This window comes from Dromaius novaehollandiae, chromosome 1 (genome assembly GCF_036370855.1).
Source record: "Dromaius novaehollandiae isolate bDroNov1 chromosome 1, bDroNov1.hap1, whole genome shotgun sequence".
NCBI classification, from domain to species: domain Eukaryota; kingdom Metazoa; phylum Chordata; class Aves; order Casuariiformes; family Dromaiidae; genus Dromaius; species Dromaius novaehollandiae.
In genome coordinates this window covers 56,396,300-56,414,378 of record NC_088098.1, presented here as the reverse complement: position 1 = coordinate 56,414,378, position 18,079 = coordinate 56,396,300, and the positions used below count along the sequence as shown (strand labels likewise).

Here is an 18,079-nt window from a genome sequence, read left to right as displayed (position 1 = left end):
CTTCACGCTGGGTGTGACTTTTGGGCCAGCTGTGCTGAAGAAACAGAAGTGTTTTTTTCACGTGGCTGTGGCTAACACAAGCTGCTCGTCTGGGTGTGCGGCCCCAGTGCAGGCAGGGTGGTTTTGACCAGGACCTGCTCTGCCATGAAGAGGGGAAAACAGTGTGCCCACCTGCAGTCACCACATTCAGAAGGAAGTTATTTAAGATTGTTACAGTAGAAATAGAAGATTAACACCGTAGCTGCATTTTGACAATGCATTTTTCCTTCTCTTGGGGGAAAAAAAAAAACCAAAAAAAAACCCACAAAAAAGCACCTTTCTGGAAGTGTGTAAAAAAGATTTTATTTGAAGAGAGGCATTAATCTTACAAAAACACACAGCTTTGCATCAGTTTAAAAAAAATCCAGAATAAATAATGACAAATATGTCATATGTTTTCCTCTGAGTCTCTGCTTATTACCACTGTTACTCAGCCTTAAACACTCCATAAGCCTCCTTTGGCTTCCCCCCCCTCCACAAACCAGGACATCATCACTCTTGCCAGGGCTCAGGTTACACATTTCAGCAGAATGGGACTGTGCTAGCCTTCGGAGTCACATTATTGATTTGAAGTTTGCAATTAACAAATGGTCTCTCTCCTCCTTTAGTGTTTGTAGTGAACATCAGTAGAAATCAACAGGTAACCCTGAGAGAAGAAGAACAATCACTGAAATGCTGTGAATTACAAAATAAAGGTTCTCTCCCACCCCCTATTTCCATTCTATACTAGTGTTAAATGTCATAAAAATCTACTGAAAATAGCTGAGACTTGGAAGTAACATGTTTGGGAAGTTCAAAGTACAGAGACTAATAATAACAACTCCATCTTCTGCCTCAGGTCCTACCACTTTGCACCATGTTAGCAACAGAAGGTACATCTAAAGATCATATAGCCTACCCAGGAAAGTTCACCTGAGCTTTGAGGTATCATCCCAAGGTGGGATATTTTTGCCTAACTTGAGCAACCTAAAAATTAACCATCTTATCTAAACTCCTCCTTAAGGCTTCCCCTATTGTCAATGCAAACAGAGCAATGAACCTCTGGAGAGTAGTCCACCACAGTCTAATATGGTATCTTTGAAAAATGGGAACAGTTGCCTATCTGTTTTTATTGGCTATAGCCAATAGACTGGACTGGAAGTGGAGACTATAGAATTAACTTCTAATTGGGAACCCTGTTCATATTGATAGGGTAGAGCAGTTCTCCTGTGTCCTCTCCCAATCCTGGTTAGCGATGAAGAGGTTGTGTCTAGAGAAAAAGAGGTGGGAAATCGGCCCCACAGAACCACCAAAATGCTTGTTTTGTATTTAGCCTTTAAGGTTGTTGGCAACTTTGGAAACTGCAAGTAGTCTCCAAGTTCTATTTTGTAGGAAATTGGGCTGCTGCTAGATACGGGAGATGCAAAGAAAGGTTAACAACCTTTGCATTTCCTTCCCCGAGTTGTACTCTGTGCTTGAGCACAAGCAAGGGTCTGGGACTGTTTCTGGAGAGCAGAAAGTGACAGAGAAGTTGGAAGACAAATGGAGAAATTTAACTGCCTCACCCATTTTCTACAAATTCATTTGTCAGCAATTCCCTGTACAGTCTGATTTTCTAGCAACACACTGTACATTCAAACTAAGGGCTACAGAGTACTGCAAGATGCACAGAATACTGCATGATTTGGAGAAGAATAATCAGAAGGCAGAGGATATTTTCTGAGAGCTCAGTAACTACCTTTGGGTAATAGCCTCAGCCATTATCACCAGCTATTAACAAAATCTAAATCACTATGTGCACAAAAATCAAGTCCACTTCTCTCTCACATTTCTGCTATTCTACTGAATTCAGCAGGACTACATGGGTAGGGGTAATTGTAATTTCATTTGATTAGCCAAGTTTGAACAAAATTTTAAAAGGCAAGTTTGTTTCCACACTGAATTGGAACTTGCAAGGCTGAGCAAGCTGTATGTTTAATCACTCCGTGCTTATGTATGTAACTCCGTTTTATTTTCTCCCCCCCTCAAAGAAAGAAACATTGTTTCTAATGAGATTTTACTAGTATATAGATCTCATTTTAAACCCAGGCTTTTTTGCTACTTAACTAGCTGAAGATCCAGGAAATTTCCTATGCAAATAGAAGGTGAATAAATATCTAGCCAAAAAAAGAATAGGAATAACTATTTCATAAGAGTGTCAAAATCTCACCTGTACAATTGTAATATGAGGTCTTGTCAAGGTGACATTGGCCAGATTAGGAAGAGGGAATCCTTTTGACAGTTTAGCTTAAGAAAAGACAAACACAATGAGTTAGGTATGCAGTAAAAGGATAATAAATATCTATTGTTCATCAACACTGTTCATCCAGAGACCACTAGGTCATCTATAATAATTAACCTATCAGTCTTCACAAGCAACCCTGGGAGGTAGGTATGATGCTCATCTACCAATGGGGAAAGAATTACAGATGTTCTTCTCTTGGCGAAGTGTTGCCATCAAACCAAGGCATTTCATGTTCAGTGCATTATGCATTACGTACTCAGTGATATGTCCTTAATGACCTGAGGGAGTGTTAATACAGCTCTAGCCTTCACTAGAAGCTGTTCCTATTTGTCTCCATTAACTAAGGAAGGTGAAGTTCATCCTGGTACAGAGGACTGACACAAAGTTCTGTCTCCCTCCTTGGGAGCTTAAATAAGATTTACAAAAGGCAAAAGCCCTGTGTTGGTCTTCTAGAGAGGAAAATGTTTCACACACAGCAGCCCTCAGACAGGTGTACAGACTGGAGAGGCATGCTTCTGAACTGACACATCAACTGCCTCAGTCACTACTTTCAGAACCACCTTTACTGATGAAAAGGTGGATGAGTTTCCTGGTCCTTTCTGCCTGGACTTCTCTGCTGACACTGCAAAACAGTACCAGCTAGAGAGTGTACTCATACCCCTACAAATCAGTCTCCCTGTTCCATGGCTTACTGGTTGATGGCCATTTTCCACTCAAGTTAATGGGAAGGGGTAACCTAAGCAGCAAAAGTCAGTAGAAGTTACTAGAACCACCCACTGTGCTAGAAGCTTTTAGGTAATCATTAGAAATGTAGCCTCACCATTAGCCGACGGAATTACTTCAGTCTGTAAAATATAAGACAGGCTGTTCTCCAGAAGTGAGATCTGCCACAGATAAGAAAACTGAGTTAGACATTACTTCCTGATAGTGGTGGAATTGTCAAGCCCTAATCCTGGATGGAGTTTATAGGGTCATGTTCAACTGTTCAGCTCATTTGGCCCAAGAGAGTCACAAGTTAAAGTGACCTTTGGATCTTAAGCCTTTGAAATGATGCCAAGGAAATGAAATGCAAAATGCAAATGGCTCTCATCATTCTTGGACAACATTTTCATCAAAAATAGTCAATTTCCTTTACTTGTAAGATAAATTATCTCCAATAGCAAAGCAGGAGTTTTAATCCTCTCTCCTCAGCTTCTCAGAACTGATTGATTTTCCTCAGAATTAAATGACTCTCTGTGGAGGCAGGGTTTTCCTCTCTACAGCTGTAACAGCACTATTTCAGGCATTTGAGACTAGTTTTGGCTCCCATTCCCTACCGTAATTATGAGCATCTGTGATGAGTACCACTGCACCACATGGAGCGCCTCTTGCTCAGTCATGCATGTGATCACTTAGACAGCACACTGCTCTGTCTTACTGCTACGTTTCAGATTACTGCTGTGTGTTTCATGGTTATGATTTGAGAAATCTTTGTGCTCACTGATGAAGTACGACATACCAGTCAGGGAGACTGCAGAATGTCTCATTTTCAGAGCACTTAACTTGCCCCAAAGAATATACTTTTTTTAAACTCACAGCAGAAAGGTGACTGCCAGAAGGTGGTAAAAGAGCCATTCAAGAAATGAAGCCAAATGATTTAGAAATAATAGACAGAATTAGCTGCTTACTCTTAAGCCTGGATATCACTGAAATTCTTGGTTTGCATTTCCTCTATGCTTAAACTATCAGCTTACCTCAAAAAAACCAACATTAGAGTGGGTTAGGGAGTACTGGAGCCTGAGGGAAAGAAAAGAAACAAAATGAGTCACTAGAAAGGACAAATACACATTATTCTAATCATGTGCAGTCACTGCTGTAGAGTTCCAGGCCTTACAAAGCACCTGTAAAGAGATTTTTCTGAAGGATTTTGGTACCTTTGCTTAATGCTTTGATGTGAGCCCTACTGGGGCTGGGAAGAAAAATTCTGTTCATAGTATGCTGTTGCTGATGTCTGTGCTGCTATATGTTTCCATATTCAGAGCAGTTTAGATGAGTACTTATTCAAAACAAGATTTCTGAGGTTCCATAGCACCAGCACCCCAGCTCTCAAGGCAGTTTTCCAAGCACATTGTAGATTCCCCCTCTTTGAATGCTGTTGTGGGAAACTGATGACAACACTGTCCTCCTTAAATTTCTAGCATCTCACTAATGTCCTTAAACTCCTGAGACTCTGGATATCCTTAACCCTATAGCTAACTCCCCAGAAGGGACCTTTGTGAAATCTGGATCCCAATTTCCAGCTATGAGGTCACAGTATACAGAGCTTCTCTCTATAAAATGTGATGTGCTAGATTTCTAAAGGCCCAGGCCTCCAGTTGCCATCTTTGTGGAAGCTGCAGTGCCTCAGCCTGGGAATCTCTGCTACAAGAATATCAGTGTAGGGGGAACCTGCAAGGGGCCAAATTCTTTCCTGTGTCTTGAACCACTCTGCACTTCTCTGGTGGCACAGATGGGCTAGAAAGCTGGCCAGCTGGAAGGGGAGGACGGAAGTTCTCAAATGATTCAGGGTCATCATAACTGCCCTCTGCATACTTCTTTAATCTTGCCCAAGGGGGAAAGTAGATGTTAGGAGCAGAGAGGTCTGATGAGCACAGTCTTGCAGTAATCCTCAGTGGGTGGGCAGTCCCTTGGGGACTGTGGCAGTTGTCACAGAAAAACCTCCTGACTGCTCTAAACTATACAAGCATAGCTATAGAGAATTAAGAAATCACAGCTAGATCTTAGTCCAGAAGAAAATCTGTATGAATGATTTTAGATTAAATTGAGCTACTAAATCAAATATAACTCCCTAGAATTAATTGATTGTTACACTCACTAGTTGCAGTAGTTATAGCAACCACATTGCTTCAGGTTGAAAAAGTCTGTCAAGCTCAGATAGATGAGGATTCATGAGCTACTGCAGCTTAGCAGCAAGTGTCACAAGCATGAGGAAAGATATGGGAGCGCAAACCTTTTTTTCTGATGGAATTCTTGCAAGTGAATTCACCCAGAGAAACAATCATTAAGTTGTGGTAATCTGATCGTGTGTCTAAGCTAATGTTAAGATTGTTAACACTGCTTTCTGAATGACCTTGGGTCAATCTGTCCCTGAATTACCTGTTCAAACATAGTGAGCCCATCAATTTCTGGTCAAATATATTCACAGCAATACTGGTATTGGCTGCCTGCAGAAGAAAGAAACCTTGTGTTACCAGGCAAAGAAAACAAAATCCTTGCTTAGAATTAGTCACAAATATGAAAACATTATCTTCTTGGTTATGTATAGAAGCTGTTCCATATAGAAGCACCTTCCTCCCTAGCCCGTGGTTCATGCAGGTTGCATACAGTAAATGTCTGGTTGTCTGAATGGCACTGACAGGAGCTGAAATGCAGGTAATGAGATTTCACTAATCAAAGACATTTTCAGTTAAATGAACAAGATGTCACTACACATGACTCATGCCTGCAGAACAGGAATTCCAGAGAACAAAAGTTTAGGTAATTGAAGCTGGGATATATTTGGATTTTTGTTCATCTATAGGAAAACATTCTTTCCCATAGAAATTTCATGTAGGCTAAGTTGGCCCACATAGGCACTGCTTGTGACTAAGGTGAATTTGCATGTTTAAACGGAAGAAATCTGGTCTTCTCTACTTCTATGACAGACTTAAAAGAAGGAAAGAACGTACATATTTAGATCTGAATTAAACATAGCTTTGTTTATTATACTTACTATATTCATTGTGAACAATGACTGGGTGGTTGAGTCTGGCAGAACAGCAAATACCTCCATGGAGCCCTGAATCTCTAGCGTAAAGGAATCCTGTTGTAAGCTGATGATAGGTGTTTCAGTAGCCATTAGCTTCAGCATCACTGGGTATGGCATAACTGAATACTGGGCTACCTGTGAGGATCCAAGGCAAAAAAAGTCTGAGAAATGCTTTTTTTGTAGAACAGATCAGATTAATACATCTTCCCCGTTCTCCAAAGTAATCATTTTGAAGTAGCTTCTTAAGGTGAGGTTTTAAGAACAACTGCTAACATGAGATTCTTTGACTAAGCTGGAAATAGAAATTTCCTCTGGTGATAAATCAACAGTCCTGGCCATATCAGGAATGCAGTGGAAAGTTCCTTCCACTCTAGGAAGCCTGTTTCCTCTGAATCACTTCCAGAAAAATTAAACATTAGTTTGTGAACACAGTTAAGAAATGGAACATGAATGTGACATTTAAGTAACACAACAAAAGAGCTCAGGAGTCACTTTGAGATTCACCCAACCCATAAGGTAGGCTCCTGCTCTGGACTGTCCTCAGAGCCTCACTCTGTCATTTGCCTGAAAGGAGAATAGATTTGCCAAATAAATTTGTTCCTTAGAGCAGGGGGATGGAATATTAGCATCAGAGCTCAGGGCATTTTATGGAGACCATACGATGACAGCCTTTAGAATAAACTCTCTAGATTTCTTGCAGAAGAACCTAGTATCATCCTGCAAGCAAACAAGGGCATCAAGTTCCTGGAACCCCAAGTCAGATTTCATCCATCCTTGGCATTCAAAGCCTGAGATATCTTATGATCATTTTTGGTTGCTCAGTCTGTCTGTCAAGTCTGGTAGAAGCCACGCAGGCTCATACTCTCTCCTGTTCTATTCACTGTCTCTTGAAATAAATGGCAATCCTGTATCTGTCTATTCTTTTCCATAGATGCAACCATTTCCTTCCCATCTGTCAGCTTGCCTTCTTTCTGCTAGTGAGTCACAGGATAGCAGTGAAGCAAAGGCAATCATGGAAGTATGGGCAGGGGAAGGGAGTTATTTCTGAGCTGAGATGAGGCCAGTCAGTACTCTCTCAAAGCAGGACTCTTGACTGAAAGCTTTTTCCTACCCAGAACCAGTTTTAGGTGGAAACAACTATGACTTTTGCTAAGTGCCCAGAGCAAAGATTGATGTACAAGCTTATAGGCCAAGTTTGGTAACAGCTCAAGTCATTCAATTGATTGTGGGGGGTGGAGTTGGGAAGGCCCATCTGCTCTGCTCTTAGGATGCATAGATGCTCCCACTTCTCCACTACAAGAGCCTAGCTGGCCCCATAAAGTCTTTGGAATATACCAATACTCAGGTGTCTCACACCTACTGGGGCTAGAGATAGCGGTTTCCTAAGGGTGTGTGGAAATAACAATACTCACCTCAGGGATGATACTGCCAAATATCTCTGAGCTTATATTAAAATAACTGCAAGTCTGCAAAAAGGAAAGAAAGACATGAGTTTACCAGGCATGATTTTTATGCCTGACTTTTCTTTAAATGCATTATTACTGTCATTTCAATGAATCTTTGATTTTATACCTTTTGTTCTCAGAAATATCCTTAAAGGACTCAGCATACTTAAAGCTGCTTCCCAGTAACATATGCCAAAACACTCCCTGGGGAAGCAAATACTTAATAAGGCCTTCTGCAGAAGTCCAGTTGCAAAAAACATTCTTGCAGTCTGGCCTGCAGACTTTAGGCTTTGGGACTTACTGAACCTCCTGGAGACAGGATAGCCAAGCCTGCCTGGCCTCCAAGCCACAGCTGCTGCTGTTTGTGACATATGCTCTGCTTCTGTGGCCTCTGTAGCACTTTGAGTAGGTAAAGGCCCCTTAGAAAATGGCCACTGAGGCAGCTAATTCCCCAGGGTATCCATCTCAGAAGGGCCTATATCTCAGGTCTATAAAAGCATTACTTTTGCAGGAAAATTGCCAGCATTTGATATTTTGCTCAGTGGAACTAGGCACCTCTGGCTATGCTCTAAAGAATCTATATAGCACACAACAGCATAACAGTTCCTTAGTGTTTATGATCCACCGTCACAGGGCTCACAGGCCAATTAGCAGTGAATCTGCCACTACGTTGAAAAGTGTCATGTCTTGGATTACTTGGACAGCTCTGAACCCATTCCTCTGGGAGTCCTACTCACCTCTTCTGCAATGGTGATGTTGAAGGCTCCTGCTGTGTAGTAAGCAAAGGAGGAGGTCTGAAAGAAATACTCAGAGATGGCAAGGTAGAGCATGGAGTCACTTTGGTCTGGGACAGTGAAGGGAGTTGCCACAAAAGGGGGGGCAGTATAGTTTCCACCTGGGTAGACTATCCCCTGAAAAGTATTGTCAGAAATAAAAATCAGTACCACTCAAAAATTCTGACCGACTTTAAAGCGATTTCAGACAACAAAGCTATTTTCCTTCCCCTTGTTCCCCAGCCTATTCATTTAAGTGTATAAATGAGCATAAAGGCCTGGCAGCACACCCCAAAACCCTTGCTCTTTCAAGTAGGTTGAGAAGACAAATTCCACAGATGGGATGCCTCCACAGAAGACACCTGAGATCTACCTTTTGAGATGCAGATCACCTACTGAAGACAGTCTACTCCTCAGGAAATAAAGCCTCTTATTTAAGGGCCTAAATATTGAATGAAGAACATGACTAAGCATAACTATGGCTCCTTTTTCTAGAAAAGCTTCTTTACTTCTTCCTTTCCCCATCTCCAGGGATTGAAATCTGAAAACCGCTAGCCTGAGCTATCCAACAGGATCAATAAGAAGATGGATCTCTAAAACTACAGAGGCCTTTCTAGCTAAAATCAGGACCTTATTCTACCCAGAAACAAACTGGTAACTTGTGCAGAGAAAAGAATGCCAGTGAGATAGAAAGGAAAGAAAACAAAACTTGCTGTCAGACAACAGAACACCTGTGTTGTCTTTTGCACTACCCATGATATCAGCCAAGGCTTGCAGATCTAATACTTCCAAAAGCATCTAGACAAAAAGTAGAATCTATTTTTAGTGAGGAAGGTTAAGAATCCAGAAGTTAAGATGACTTTTTTTACATCCCTTTTATCAATTCCTTCTCCTTCTGTTTCATCTCAGATGTATTCTCTGTGTCTTTACTTTCTCAACCCTTCCTCAGCTAACTGCACGTTTTCTGTTACCTCTTAAGGACTACCTAATTGCTTATAAAATGCTGAGTGTCTTTGCCCATGACCTCCACATTCAACCCTAACTTTTTGAATTTAACAGCTGTTGACTTTGTCTTTTCCCATGTTACATCTTATATGGGAGAGTAACTCTTGTAAGCACCCTTGACATTACCATACAAGCCTACCTTAAGTCCCTTCTTAAAAAACTATTTTGCCCTAATACCCAGAGGAACTTGACAGTGGTCACAGAGTTGTTGTGCTGAGACCGGTGCCTACCATACTGACTGATACTGGCTCATTGCTCTTTTGTGTTCCTGTCTGTTTTTTTTTCCTGCTGTCTCTTGTTTATACTTAATTTACAAAATCTTTGTGACAGGACTGTCTATTTCTTCTGCCTTTGTAGAGCACTTAGCACGAAAGATTTTAGGCTTCATTAAGGATCTTAGGTACTATGATGATAACTATCCTCAGCTAAATCACCTTTTCACCTTACATAGAATGAGAATCAAGTCATTTTAGAATTAAAATCTTGTCTAATGCTGGTCTCAGTGCCTAAGAGTTTATTTCTTTTTGTGTTTTTCTTTATCTGAAGGAAACTTGCATGGCTTTTGACTTCAGCAGCACTCCTCAGAATTCCATACATTTTTCCAAGAGTCTTCTCTTTTCCCATTCAAAGTGTCAGAGATTAAATTCTTGCCTGTAAAGGCTTGCTCTGTCTTTTCCTCTCTCTCCTGACAGAAGACTCATCTAATTCACCAAGATGTGTAAAAATCTTCCCAGCTGACTTAAAGAAGTCCCAGATATTAACCAACAGCAACAGAGAAGGAGGAAGATGGATACCTCTTCTTCTCTCCTTTCTTTATTTTTTCCTTCTAACCTGCTCAGTCAACTTTTACTGCTCTCTACTTGCTGTAACCAATTCACCAGCAATTTAAAAAAAATGGATGCGGCTTTTGAGTAATTCATTTTACAACAGCACTGTTAAAATTATCACAATAACAAACGCAATAGTGCTTTGGAATGTCTGTCTGATACTGTGTCTTAATGTTCAAAACAGCAATCATATTCATCTAGAAAGAGGATCATGTCATAATAAAAAAGCAATCTTGGCAAATAGCACTACAGGCAATTACCTTTAAGTCCAGGTCAATGTATGGTCGGGAGACTGCTGGCAAGCTATTTAAAGAGTAGTCTATTTCAGCCAAATCATCAACCGGCATTAGGACTGTAAGGATGGCAAATAAAACAAGATGTCAGATATTGCAAAAGCACAGAAATTATTTTAGGTTTAATTAAAACTAAGCCTTTTTTAAGGATACAAAAAGTTGTCCCCAAAGGGCGGGGGGTCGAAATCAGCGGAGGATCTCCTAACATGCATTGTGACTGAAGGCTTGCTGTTTCTACTGGCAGTTACCTGAAAGCACCTCCTTTAATTTGCCTAGCATTCTCCTATTGTAGAAAAATAAGTTTGGCGTAACCACAAAAAGGAAATGACTGTAGCAGTACTTCGAGGCAGGAGGAGGTACTGGGCTTTCTTGTCAATCAGTTCTGCATCCAAAGAGCCTCTCAATTCCAGATGCTTTCCCAAAAACGCTGGCACCTGACCTGCCTGGGCGCTGCTGAATATTGCATGCAGTATCTGCCTAACACTTTTGGTGCCTAAATACCTTTGTAAATCTGGCCCAGAATGGTTGCCATGAGAAGCTTTTTACAAATGAGCTTTTTCATTTTGCCTTTGGCAAGTCAGATAAATAGCCAAGACAGACCTAAATTTCCAGGCAGGTTAAGAGAGCTGGCTTCAGCTTTTAAAGTGCAGGTGCATGGAGGACTCATGGAGCATGAGAAGGGAAAGCAGCCTCACCATCAGTGCTGCTTACTAAGGAGCACTTTTGACAATAGATGTGCAGACTGCCACATTTGCAAGTTGAGAACCACTCCTAAGTTCTTGGCTCCTCAGAAGTGTCCTGCAAGCAAGGCAGAATGTGGGGCTCACACTACTTCTGCAGGATTTGCAGAGCAGCTGCTGCTTAGGGAACTACAGAATCTCACTGAACAGGAGACAAAGTACAAGGAAAAGATATCACTAGTGACTCACCATTCAGTGATTGGAGGCCTTCATCTATCAGCTGGATCCCAGACCTGATGTTGGGACATGACTGTATAAAAGCACACTCAAGTTATGGCTTGATTAGTGTGGGCCTGTACCCACCGCTCTACTGCATATGCTGGCAAAACTGGCACTGCTCTACTGCATGCTGGCATATGTGACATACATTGCAGCATTTGTCAAAGCTCCTGAGCTAGCTTGAATTTAGCTACCTGGGTCCCCAATGTCAGTATTTGCTGCAACGTAAACACATCCTATGTCAGAGCTGCCTTTAGGCAACAGTCAAAATAGGAAGTTGCCTAGGGCAGCAGCCTGATGGGGGTGACATAACTAAAGACTTAGTATGAGAAGGAGACAGATCTCACGTTGGTTTCACAGCCACCTCAAGCTCTGTCTTCTCTCAGAGGCGATGGGCAGGTTGTCATCTGACCTACTCACGTCTTTGACACTATGAAATTTAAGTAAGTCATACTATGAGATGCCATACTACAAGATCTGTATGTTTCACCCAATACATGTTTTATCCCTCAATCTGCTCAGTACAAAGATTAACCAATAACCAAGTTGCTTCTAGATACACAGGCACAGACTTATTCTGTATTACAATGGGAAAATAACTACATGCTGCTGGCCCTGCTACTGCCCTGGTTGAACTTAGCTCTGCATCAGCCAGTATCTTGGCCATGAACTCAGCACTTTATCTGGAAGCATTTCTGACTGGCAAAACGCTGATGGTGCTCTCAGACCAGAATGAGACTATACTATTTTTCTAGTTCTTTTGCCAAGTTCCCAGCATTGGCTTGTGAAAGTCATATTTCTTAAAACCCTCCCCCTAAACAACTGAGACGACTTACATTAGTAGCCAAGCTCCTGTGAATGGGTTTCTTCAGATACTTAATAAAGAAGTTACGCAGGAAGCTACAGGAAAGCAAAAAGAGCAATTCACAGGTCAAACACTACAGTCATTGACAGACTTTTACACTTCCTGGGTATACTTATTTATAAAGCTATTCCTGTAGGAAATCAAGTATCTCTGCACATCACTAATTTAATGGCCTCAGAGTTGATATTTGAGTACACACTGGGGCTTCCTGAAATGTAAGCACTGTCAGAGGGCCACCATTTAAAAGCAGACAATTTCAGCACTGTTCACCTCAATGATTAGACTGGACAGGTTATATTACCACCAATGTGTATATACAAACACAGAATAAATAAGCAGTCTGTGCCCCAGGAGTTTTCAATGCAAATTAAAAAAGAGAGAGAGAGAGAGAGAGAGAGAGAGAGAGAGAGAGAGAGAGAGAGAGAGAGAGAGAGAGAGAGATGAGTTGTATTCAGACAGTGAGACAATGAGAGAAGTACAAGAAAACAATGAAATAATGTTGCATAGAGTTGTAACCAGAGGCACATCATGCAGCAGCCTTGTTGCTGTTTTTGTAGTGTTGTGACTACAAGTACTTAAAACATAGTACAAGCATCCAATTCCTACCTAGGGTTGAGGATTAGAGCAGCATTTGGAAAGAACTGCATGCTAAAGGAGCTTGAGGAATTATTTGATCTGACCAGAATTGCTCTATTTATCCTCTACTCAGGTGACAGTGTGGACAAATGGCACAAGGACATTGGTCAAATTTGGCCCGAGGAAACATGTTTTAACACTGGATTAGGGCTCTGATTCTCACCTGTAGTGCAAGTACACTCCTAAAAGCAATTGCGTGCCCTATTTTGTGAAGCTGTCTTCGCACCATTGACAGTTGCTTTCTCCCTGAGTAGATACAAAACTCTTGCACTTACCCACTTTTTCCATTCAATTTGATGTCTATATCACCAGAAGCTGTCCGGCAGCTTGTAAGTGATATCAATGTATGACCTCTGTTATCCACAGGTGTTGAAAAGACTGCAGTAACAAATACCTTTGAAATGTACACCGTGCTTCTTCCAGTGTCTTTGCTGCATAAAAGTAAAAATATATAAACAACTGAAAAAAAAAAATCTATTTTTAGGGAACATTCAAGACTCAGATTAACTCTCAAACAGACTTTTCTGTTCATTGAGGATGAACTAAGACAGTTGTTTATCTGAATATTTTTAATTGCATTTCTTATAATGAAAATAGATTCTAAGAGAATCTGCAAAGACTCAAGTTTTCTACACAGTAATATAGTAACACTCCATGTTAGGAGTTTGAAAAAAAATGGATTTGGGGAAGTTGTTAATTCACCATTTTACAGTAATTCATTCCAGTTATAAGACAAGTGTATCCACAACAGAGGGAACTGCAATCTATCTGATATCGGTCTGCGCAAGACAGCTGTACTGGATCTGGTCTGTTGCTATCTGAGCAGGGTCCATGCACAACTGATGTCAGGGAGCCTGGTGTGCCCTGATGGGCTCTGCAGTCCCTGCTCCATCACTCTCCCAGGGGTTTGATGGCCCATGCTCAAGACCAGCTCTGATAGGGTACAATTGTGTTATCTTGGATCAAACTGTTGTGAAAACAATTCACTTGTGAGAAAGAGCTGTGAGAAGCTTCATTGAGGGTCTCTGCCCATTGGCTTGGGAGCTAACATTCAAAGTCAGGTCCTTGCCTGAGCTATGTGTACAGCCTTGTACCTCATTAATCCTGATGGTGCCTTGCTGGCTTGACTTCCTTGCTTGGCCTCAGACCTGCCTCATACTTATGGACTTACTTGGCAATTTGGACTGGTGGCTGAGCCTGGTCACTGTTGCTGATCTGCTCTGCTTGCCTTTCTCAGGTACTTGCCAGTTAGGTACTTGCCCCTACTGCTGTGCCATCACCCTCCACTCCCTGCTTCCCTGCCCTCACAGAGCATCCAGCACTCCCTGTCCCTGACAGCAGAAGCCCAGAAGAGCAGCTCAGACTGCTGTAATTCAGTCAGTTTAGCAATACAGGTAATGCAAGTTGGAGAGAAGAAGGAAGAGGAGGGATTTCTTTCCTCTGAAGCAGCCCAGGACTGGGAAGGTGCGGAGACCAATATAGGGATCTTGCTGAATGCTTGTCCTTTTTCCATTGGCTTCTGAGCTGCTTCTCTTGGAGAGAGCACAGAGTTTCTAACAGTAAGGCTGCACTTTAAATCAGTGGGTTTATTATACTAGACTGATCCACTGTATCAGTTTTTCTAAATGTGTGATTAGCTACAGGCCTGTCAAGTGTTCCACCAGAACTTCAATCTTTTAGTACCGACAGAGATGCTTCTTTATCAGTGCTACAGATTAGTGGACTGAGGCTATCTCCCACCAGCAAACCTGTTGAGAAGGACCAGTCTACTCCTGGGTTACTGGTGTTAGCTCTTAAAGAGCAACTTTGTCATGAAGAGTTCACAAGGAAAGCTAAACTTTGCATTTTTATCTTTATATTCTTTTTCATGAAGAAAACACCCAGGATACATCAGGCTGTACTTACAACATCCAGGTCCTTATGTTCCAGTTCATATCAATGGTTAGAGAAACATTTCCAATCACCAGTTTTATCCCTGCCCCAGGTATGAGGGAGATGGAAGCACTGGGGAATTCAACAGCAATGACTCTTATTCTATAACATGAGGGAGATAACACACAGAGAAAAAAGAATATGAATAAGAAAAAAGTTTATACTCCAAGAGTCAGGGTGAAGCCAAAACAAGGTTTAAATTTCAGCCACATACAAATTCCCCTCAGAGAGAATGAAATGGTAGGATGTCAGGAGAACTCTGACTCTCTGGGAGTCACAGCCCTTTATGGAACCAAACTGAATGTTTCTCTTCCCTGCTTGTATGGTTTGCATTGTCTTACAATTGATTTTCTGGTGAGAATATTTCTGTGATTAATATCAAATCTATTTTCTGTAGCATTCCTGAAGTATCTATTTACAATTTCCTGCAACTCAGCTGGTTAGTAAACAAAACAGAGATGTAATTATAGTAGTATTCATTCAACTACAGACATAGATACTAATTGTACTTTGAATACTTACTCTCAGTTGTTGCTACATTCATACAAGTTCATGTACTGAGTCATTCCTGCTCCTGTGTGCACTTTTCCAGGCTATGAGAGGTGTAACAGTGCTCCTATGTCCTAACATAGTTTTACATTCACTTAGCACAACTGAATAGGCAAATTTTTTAAGCGCTTGTCTGAGCAACTAGCAAGGTACCTAATTAAATTTGTACATATGTTGCAGACTAAGCACTGAAGTGCAAAATGTTGCACCTAGACACTGACCTTCATGTTTATGCATGAGGACTCTGTATATTTTAAAACTTTGCTCTTTTACTGTTTCAAATCATGTAGCATTTCTTCATCTCTCCTGCAGATCTTAAGGCTGACTGCCTTTACGGAGACTTGGAATCTGCTATGTGGTATGTGTACTGTCAGAGTCATACTACAGAGTGGGATTATTTATTCAGATGAAAGTCCTGGTGCTTACAGCAAATACAACCAGCAACTAGCAGAATACAAAACTGACATTCTTTCTGTCCGGCTGTTAAAACAAGCCTGTAAATCCAGTGATAAAATTGGTGCGGACGGCTACCAGGAGCATTATCCAAGAAACACTGCACAGCACTTTAAAATCAATTCTTATAGATATATTCCAGATCAGCAGCTAATTCTGATCCAGGTTCCTCTCTGGTCCACTTCAGCCACCTGAAAAATCAGATATCTGGCATAAGCTAGCTCTCCTGGCTCACTCTCACATCAACATCTGCAGGGGATGATCAATCTCATTCTAAAATAGGTGTCTAAAACAGAGGTGGAGCTGGCCTCTGAGTATGTGAGCTCTCTCCACTCATCACAGTAAGAGCTTAGTTGACTAAATTAGACCAGATAGTTAATTTCCATCTGGAAAAAAAATAAGTGAAAGGAATCACTCTTTATGAATGTTTGCTGTGATTTCATCAGGATTTGGATGAAGGCCCCAGGTCACAAATGAGGCTGTCCCCCTTTAAGTGATAGTTACTGTAAAATACATTGACATTCCCACAATTATGCATGCACAGTGCTACATAAAGTGATAGTATCTTAATCTTATATTACAAAAAGCTATTTTGCAGGATTGTTACTTACCTTGAGATGTTATATTTGACATTACCAAGCCCAAATTTCTCATAGCCACTCAAATCAGGGAGATGCTCCTTTTCCATGTTCTGCTTCAAGATCTCAAGCCCAACCTCCTTGGCTGCAAGAAGACAGTAATCACTTCAATTGCCTTTGATACTGACTGAGAGTTTATGCTTATGAACTTTCAGTTTAGGAGATTTTAAATACTGCCTGCTTCCATTGATTGGATGGACACAGGGACAGAAGGATGAAGGTGTCTCATCCGAGGCCCAGAAGTGCTATTTCAGGTCTCGCTCTTGGTCATTGCAAGAGCTGACTTGATTGATTCAATATCTAAACTCAGATGAATTTGGATATGTTGTACCAGGCTGTCAAGCACCTTCCTGCATGCTACAATCATTTCTGCTCTATTATGTTCTTAAACCTTCCTTTTCTTTATAGCCTGTCATCATTCTTCCCACTGCCCTCATTCCCCAAGATATTCAGCATATCAGGATTCAATGCAGTAGCACCACCAGCTCCTAACAAAGATAACAAACAAACAAAAAAAAGAATCACACATACCATACTCCAACCCCTTCTGGCTGATCCTCACTTTGAGCCCAGGGTTAGCTTTGAGTTGCAAACTGAGCAAACTTAAGAGGAGGAGAGAACAGCAAATCTTCATCATCATCTTTGTTTTTCACAGGACCTGTTAATAAATATTGGTAACAACAGTGGCAGTTCATGCAGAAAGAATCATAACTGATGGAGTGTCAGCAACCTTCGTTACGTGGTGGCTGTACTTCTTTCTCCCCTGGAGTGAGTTGTTCTGTCACCAGCTTTCCCTCCAGAATGGATAAGGTAAACACCCAACACCCATGATAGTGAAAGAGAGAGCCTGTTTTTGCACAAATTGTTTGGGAAATGGAGCTCCTCAGGACAGGACAAAAGTCAGGCAATTCATCATCCACCTTGGCAGGCAGTGGAGAAGGTGCTTGAGACATACCCACTTGGGCAAATCCTCTTCAAAGGGGAATGCTATTGCATTTTTAGGTTGTGATTTCCCCCCCCCCCCAGGTACCAAAACAAGGAACCTATTTTTCACCAAATATGCAGGCCTATAAGTATCTGGTGGCGATTCAGCAGAAGTCATTGGAACTTAGCACTTTGGAAAACCTGATCAGCTCATTTAACTATAGAAATGGATAACTCCACTTTAAGAACCACGTGTTAAGATCTTAGCTACAACTTTGAGAAGCCCTTTATGATCCCTCCTGGCTGTCAACAAAAGGAAATAATTTTTTGTGAGCAGAAAATGTTTTTGTCTCCCCTCATCTGCGTGTTAATAAATGCATTCAGTTTTATCCAAAAACTCTCCTTGCAAACTTCATGGTAAAATGGCCATTTATTTTCACTTTTTTTATTCCTATTAAACAGTTTTTCATCCATGATGGAGCTTTATTTCTCATCCCAGGTTTCCAAAGGATCCTTGTTAGTGTCCTGTGGGAAACCGGGAAAATGCTGAAACAAATCCACAAGTTCTACTTTATCTCACATTTGTATTTTTTCCACTTTATTTTGCTCACACCACCACTGATTTTTAATAGGGTTGAGTGCCATCATGTAGCTTCTCAGATTGGCAGTTTTGTACCTCTTTGTGTCACAG

At 41.2% G+C, this 18,079-nt stretch overlaps 1 protein-coding gene across 1 annotated transcript; it reads right to left on the bottom strand.

Annotated features, from left to right (window-relative positions):
* Positions 1-569: 569 nt before the first annotated feature.
* Positions 570-17,101, bottom strand: LOC112993967 (BPI fold-containing family C protein). The gene is made up of 15 exons (XM_026118037.2): positions 16,996-17,101; positions 16,438-16,549; positions 14,798-14,926; positions 13,168-13,323; positions 12,228-12,291; positions 11,362-11,422; positions 10,400-10,491; positions 8,272-8,445; positions 7,502-7,555; positions 6,054-6,224; positions 5,438-5,505; positions 4,036-4,078; positions 3,123-3,186; positions 2,228-2,304; positions 570-685 (listed from the first exon to the last, which is right to left on the bottom strand). Exons 1-15 carry the CDS (start codon positions 17,099-17,101, stop codon positions 644-646), a joined length of 1,413 nt encoding a protein of 470 aa, XP_025973822.2. The 3' UTR covers positions 570-643.
* Between the last annotated feature and the right edge of the window lie 978 nt (positions 17,102-18,079).